This window comes from Cynoglossus semilaevis, chromosome Z (assembly GCF_000523025.1).
Source record: "Cynoglossus semilaevis isolate Cse_v1.0 chromosome Z, Cse_v1.0, whole genome shotgun sequence".
NCBI lineage: Eukaryota > Metazoa > Chordata > Actinopteri > Pleuronectiformes > Cynoglossidae > Cynoglossus > Cynoglossus semilaevis.
In genome coordinates, this window is record NC_024328.1 from 13,639,447 (window position 1) to 13,646,314 (window position 6,868).

At 37.1% G+C, this 6,868-nt stretch overlaps 1 protein-coding gene across 1 annotated transcript in view; it reads left to right on the forward strand.

Moving 5' to 3' along the window:
• The window catches only part of LOC107990239 (NACHT, LRR and PYD domains-containing protein 12-like), a 9,617-nt gene extending 3,360 nt beyond the window's left edge, over positions 1–6,257 (forward strand). Inside the window, exons 3-7 of the mRNA XM_025053425.1 lie at positions 1,117–1,213; positions 1,299–1,511; positions 2,746–2,919; positions 4,224–4,397; positions 5,971–6,257. Coding sequence (XP_024909193.1) covers positions 1,117–1,213; positions 1,299–1,511; positions 2,746–2,919; positions 4,224–4,397; positions 5,971–6,148 — 836 coding nt within the window. The 3' untranslated portion in view covers positions 6,149–6,257. The remainder of the gene's footprint in view (positions 1–1,116; positions 1,214–1,298; positions 1,512–2,745; positions 2,920–4,223; positions 4,398–5,970) is intronic.
• The last annotated feature ends 611 nt before the right edge of the window (positions 6,258–6,868 follow it).

Here is a 6,868-nt window from a genome sequence, read left to right on the forward strand (position 1 = left end):
CTGGTCCTGGTTTGACTCAGTTCTTCAGACTTGACTGGGTCAGATGTTGAAGTTCCTGCTTCATCACAGGCTCTGATGCTGTTGAGTGTCTGTTGGTGACTGAAGCTGGCTCTCACATGAAGCTGCAGACTTGACTTGGATCAGTCAGTGAGGATATAAGTCTGGTCCAGCTGCTGAAGACTGAAAAAAAACAGATAAAGTGAACATACTTTATATAAATATTATATGTTGGGGTACTGGTTAAATGAAGCTCTTTGGCCCAAATTATTCAATTCTTACACTATATGGTCACTACTACACACTCTAGAATTGTATTTACCCTATATATGTTTTTTTTTTATTTTTCAAATGCTCATGTTCTCTCGATCTACTTATTGGCCACCTCTGCTGTGAAGCAAATATTTGGTGAAGATGGGATAATGTTTTGTATCCCATGCTGTGACAAAGCAACAGATAAAAGATGATTAAAAAGAGTCTAGTCCTCTAGACTGAATTTCTGTCTCTTTTCCAAAGTACAGTGGGGCTTCAAGATACAAGCTACTCAAAATACCAGTTTTACAAGTTACGAGTAAGCAACTTTTGCAAGATTTTCTTCGTGATACGAGGAAACATCAATTTACAAGTGCTCAACTGAGCTCCGTTTTTTTACCATTATTATTTTACACTTTGCTTAAATTCTCTCTCTCTCTCTCTCTCTCTCTCTCTCTCTGTCTCTTTCTATCATCACAGTCACTCCCTGCCCTTCTGCTACCTTAGTGGTAAAATAGTGAGAGTCCCTCTCTGGCTTATTTTGCCCATTTTCATAACAATAATATAAATTGTTTTCTTAATTATTATAATTTTACATTATCAATTTGTTTGTTTATTTCTTTGTTTTTGATGTTTAGATGGGGGGTTAATTTAATTTAATTAATAGTATATTTCTGAGGGGCTGGAATAAATAAATTGGTTTTGAGGTATTTTTCATGGGGAAAAGTCCTTCTAGATACGAGTGGATCGACAGACGAGTGCTGTTGTTGAACGGATTAAACTGGTATCTAGATGTCCCACTATAGTTCCATCAAGGGACACTGGACTTCAGGTTTTTCTAAAGATGTTCCACCTCTCATCCAATAGGCTGTTTCAGTGACCCAGCGACTCTAACACCCCCCAACCCCTCCTCCCCCTTGATCTCGCCAACGACCCTCTCCTTCAGGTGTTCAGCCTCTCAGAGGTTAAACACCAGAATCTTCCCAGCAGTCAGTTAGACCTGAAGAAGCCTCTTGGACAAAACATGGATTAAATACCAGCTGCTGAAGAAAATCAACTTTTCTCTTTGTCTTTTCTTCTTTATTCAGGTTGTGTAGCTGCAGTTTGTCAGAGATCAGCTGGTCTTCTCTTTCCTCAGCTCTGAAGTCCAACCCCTCCCATCTGAGGAAACTGGACCTGAGCTTGAACCTACTACATGATTCATCAGTGGAGGTTCTGTGTGGTTTTCTTCAGAGTCCACTCTGTGAACTGGAGACTCTGAGGTGAGTTCACTGACTGTTACTGTTGTAAATGTCAAAGTGAAGCTGAATCATCATTACACTCAGATGAACCCCTGATTATAAATGAATGAATTCTGGTTCTAAACTCTGATTGTTTCTCTGTCTTCTCTCAAATGGATCTAAGTGTTTTTGGATTCACATGAAAAACAATTGACTCTTTTTCTAATTTAATGACAGACTTTCCACCACGGCTCCACTGGTTTTTTTGGTTTATAATCTGCTGAGTGAAGTGTGTTTTATAGCAGAATATAAACTGATTTTAACTGAACTAATCTGATCACGACTGAACTGAACTAATCTGATCTGATTTCACCTTCATCTCTTCTAATATACAGTAACTTAATGTTTTTATCTACTAATCTTATTTTATGTCATTTGAAGTCAAGTACTTTAATCTCAACAGAATAAAACTAATAATCACTGTAATCTAATTAATATGATCTAATCTATATAAGAGGTCGTACCAACTGAATAATAATAATATTAATAATAATTTGAAGTATTACATATTTTATCTGATCTGATCAAATCATGTCTGAATTCTAATCTTCCCTAATCTAATCTGATCTAATCTAATCCACAGAAACAACCAAGTTCATAAAGAGTCTGTTGCATCAACTGTGCTGCCTTTATTGTTTAAAATATAAAGTTCAGTTGACATGTTTATTGACTTTAAGAAAAGGCCTCGGAGTGAGGACTCTTTTTTGTAGTGTTGAGGATCTGAGTTAACGTGAGCACTATGGTCTTTGGGCCTACAAGAATGTAGAGTGCTCCTCACCTTTGATGTTTTTTTCACTCTTTGTAACAATTTTTGTAACAGTTTTGTTTTCTGTAACTATTTTCAGTTTTACAATGAACAGGAAGACTTCAATAAAAGACAAGAACGGCCAAGTCTTGTGGTTTTTGAAGCAGTTCAAGCTGTTAGCTAACTACTATTCTAATCTGATTTAATCTACAACGTTCTGATCCAGTCTAATCTGATCAATATTATAATCTTGTCTGATTTAAGTGGATAAAATCATATCTGATCTAATAATAAATATATGTAATAAATGTTTAATAGATTTAGACTTTCTTTATTGTCATTGCACAGAAACACAAAAAAACAGTGAGTCTGGTAACAAAATGTCGTTGCTTGTCAACCGGAGTACACAGTACACAATCCACTAAATTCAAGAAAATCAACTTTTCACTTTGTCTTTTCCTCTTTATTCAGGTTGGAGAGCTGCAGTTTGTCAGAGATCAGCTGGTCTTCTCTGGTCTCAGCTCTGAAGTCCAACCCTTCTTATCTGAGGAAACTGGACCTGAGTGGAAACAACCTTCATGATTCATCAGTGGAGGTTCTGTGTGATTTTCTTCATAGTCCACTTTGTGAACTGGAGACTCTGATGTGAGTTCACTGACTGTTACTGTTGTAAATGTCAAAGTGAAGCTGATTCATCTTCACACTCAGATGAACCATTGATTATTTCCACCACTGCTCCCCTGGTTTGTTGGTTTTTAATCTGATAAGTGAAGTGTGTTTCCAGCAGAATTTAATATAATCTAATCTGATCTGATTCCACCTCCATCTTCAACTTTGTCAGTAAAAGTTAAAAATAAATTCTGCCACTTCTACTGTGAGACTAATCTTATGAAAATACAGGCTGGTGGTCTGCCTGCTGGGCATTGCTGCCTGACGCACCTCCACCAGAGCCTTTGTGCTGGCGTGCTCATCTGAACATCTCACTGTGTCACTAGTGGTGCCAACTTACTTCAAAGGTGATTTCCTCGGTATGATCAAGGGATGGGGATTAGGACTGTGGCTGGAGAATTATTGGGGTCATCCTTATACTTACCTTCAGGGTAAGGGAAGAGGCTGAGGTAAGGGATGGGGTGGAATGGGGTGTATTACTGGATTGTGGCTTTTTCTGATTAGCTGGTTGTTTCTTATAAATTGACTATCTTATTGTAAGACATATCTTCAGTAGTGGACCTTGGGATCATCGAGTGTTTTGGCCATTATCACTAGACACTCTCCCCCTAGGAAGGCCCCGCTGGGGTTGATCATGCCCCAGGGTGTGTCTAGTTAATTAATTACTATTAGATTTGTCAATATTGCTTCCTAACTTAATCTGTTGGCCTTTTTTTGAGCTAGAGTTACAGTTTATTATTTAATTATGCCTATTGTATTTGAGATTGACTATTGCGGGTAAGTTTACGTTGAAGTGAATGGGTCAAGCTTTGTTTGGCCCCCAACTCACCTCTTTCCTCCTGAGCCACAGCCAAAAGCTGCCCTTCTCTGCTTCTCCGCTGGAGATCCCAGCGGAGTTGATCATTTGATCTCATTATAATTTACTGCATTAAATCCAATCTCCTCTATTCTGAAAACAATTGTTTGTTTGTTTTCTTGAATTTGTCAATTCTAATCTAACCTTATTTAATTTAATCTGTTAAAAACAACCAAGTTAACAAGATTCTGCTGCTGCACCAAAATCTAATCTATTCTAATCTAATCTCCAACGTACTGATCCAATATAATCTAATCAAAAACCATCTGTTCTAAATTTATCTAAAGTAAAATATTATAATCTTTCATCTAATTTAAGTGGATTAAATCATCTGATCTAATAATAAATATTTGTAATAGATGTTAAATAATCCACTAAATTCAAGAAAATCAACTTTTCTCTTTGTCTTTTCTTCTTTATTCAGGTTGAGGGGCTGCAGGTTGTCAGAGATCAGCTGGTCTTCTCTGGTCTCAGCTCTGAAGTCCAACCCCTCCCATCTGAGGAAACTGGACCTGAGCCTTAACAACCTTCATGATTCAGGAGTGAAGGTTCTGTGTGGTTTTCTTCAGAGTCCACTCTGTGAACTGGAGACTCTGAGGTGAGCTCACTGACTGTTATTGTTGTAAATGTCAAAGTGAAACTGATTCATCTTCACACTCAGATGAACCACTGATTATAAATAAATGAATTCTGGTTCTAAACTCTGATTGTTTCCACTCTGTCTTCTCTCAAATGGAGAGTGTTTTTGGATTCACATAAATAAAAATGGACTCTTTTTCTAATTTAATGACAGACTTTACACCACTGTTCCACTGGTGTGTTGGTTTATAATCTGCTGAATAAAATGTGTTTCCAGCAGTATATAATCTGATCTAAACTGAATAATCTGATCTGATTTCACCTTCATCTCCAAAGGTCTTGTACTTTTACTTCTGGACTTGTCTAATATACAGTAACTTAATGTTTTAATCTAATCTTATTTTACGTAATTTTAATCTGATTTTAATATTTTAATCTCAACAGATAAAAAAACCCTAATAATACTATAATCTAATTAATCTGTTCTAATCTATAGAAGAGGCCCTAACCAACTGAATAACAATAATTTGAACTATAATATAATTTTATCTGATCTGATCAAATCATGTTTGAACTCTAATCTTCCCTAATCTAATCTGATCTAATCTAATTGCAGCACATCTTGAGGTCTTCAAAGTACTTGGCTACTAAGGTTCTGATGGGGCCAGGGATATAGAAGTCCACGGCATAGTTGATGAGTTGATGGGGGACGGATCCATATGTGTTGGCAAGGTCCAGCCATACCACATGCAGGTCACCTTTTTCGCCTTTTGCTCTTTGGATCTGCTCTGGTACACTTGCTGTCTGGCAGCTGGTGTCAATGTACCTGTTGCTAGTCAGGTAGTTGGTCAGCCTCTTCGCCAGTACGGAGAAAAAGATCTTTCCTTCGACATTCATGAGCACGATGCTCCTGAACTGACTGATGGTGGTGGATATTGCCACCTTTGGGATAAAAACTGTGACTGCCCTTTGCCACTCTGAGGGGATGACTTGGTTCTCCCAGGCCACCCTCATAAGGTTCCACAGAAGTTTCTGGACCCTTGGGCAATACTTGTACAGTTTGTAAGTTATCCCATTGGGGCCTGGAGCTGAGGCTGCTCTTGCATTCTGTAAAACTTCTGCGACCTCACTGACCTTAGGGAGAGCAGCATCAAATGGGAAAGATGCAGGGGCTTGGCGAGGAAAGTAACCAGGAGATCCCAGCGGAGTTGATCATTTGATCTCATTATAATTTACTGCATTAAATCCAATCTCCTCTATTCTGAAAACAATTGTTTGTTTGTTTTCTTGAATTTGTCAATTCTAATCTAACCTTATTTAATTTAATCTGTTAAAAACAACCAAGTTAACAAGATTCTGCTGCTGCACCAAAATCTAATCTATTCTAATCTAATCTCCAACGTACTGATCCAATATAATCTAATCAAAAACCATCTGTTCTAAATTTATCTAAAGTAAAATATTATAATCTTTCATCTAATTTAAGTGGATTAAATCATCTGATCTAATAATAAATATTTGTAATAGATGTTAAATAATCCACTAAATTCAAGAAAATCAACTTTTCTCTTTGTCTTTTCTTCTTTATTCAGGTTGAGGGGCTGCAGGTTGTCAGAGATCAGCTGGTCTTCTCTGGTCTCAGCTCTGAAGTCCAACCCCTCCCATCTGAGGAAACTGGACCTGAGCCTTAACAACCTTCATGATTCAGGAGTGAAGGTTCTGTGTGGTTTTCTTCAGAGTCCACTCTGTGAACTGGAGACTCTGAGGTGAGCTCACTGACTGTTATTGTTGTAAATGTCAAAGTGAAACTGATTCATCTTCACACTCAGATGAACCACTGATTATAAATAAATGAATTCTGGTTCTAAACTCTGATTGTTTCCACTCTGTCTTCTCTCAAATGGAGAGTGTTTTTGGATTCACATAAATAAAAATGGACTCTTTTTCTAATTTAATGACAGACTTTACACCACTGTTCCACTGGTGTGTTGGTTTATAATCTGCTGAATAAAATGTGTTTCCAGCAGTATATAATCTGATCTAAACTGAATAATCTGATCTGATTTCACCTTCATCTCCAAAGGTCTTGTACTTTTACTTCTGGACTTGTCTAATATACAGTAACTTAATGTTTTAATCTAATCTTATTTTACGTAATTTTAATCTGATTTTAATATTTTAATCTCAACAGATAAAAAAACCCTAATAATACTATAATCTAATTAATCTGTTCTAATCTATAGAAGAGGCCCTAACCAACTGAATAACAATAATTTGAACTATAATATAATTTTATCTGATCTGATCAAATCATGTTTGAACTCTAATCTTCCCTAATCTAATCTGATCTAATCTAATGAAGTTTCTGGACCCTTGGGCAATACTTGTACAGTTTGTAAGTTATCCCATTGGGGCCTGGAGCTGAGGCTGCTCTTGCATTCTGTAAAACTTCTGCGACCTCACTGACCTTAGGGAGAGCAGCATCAAATG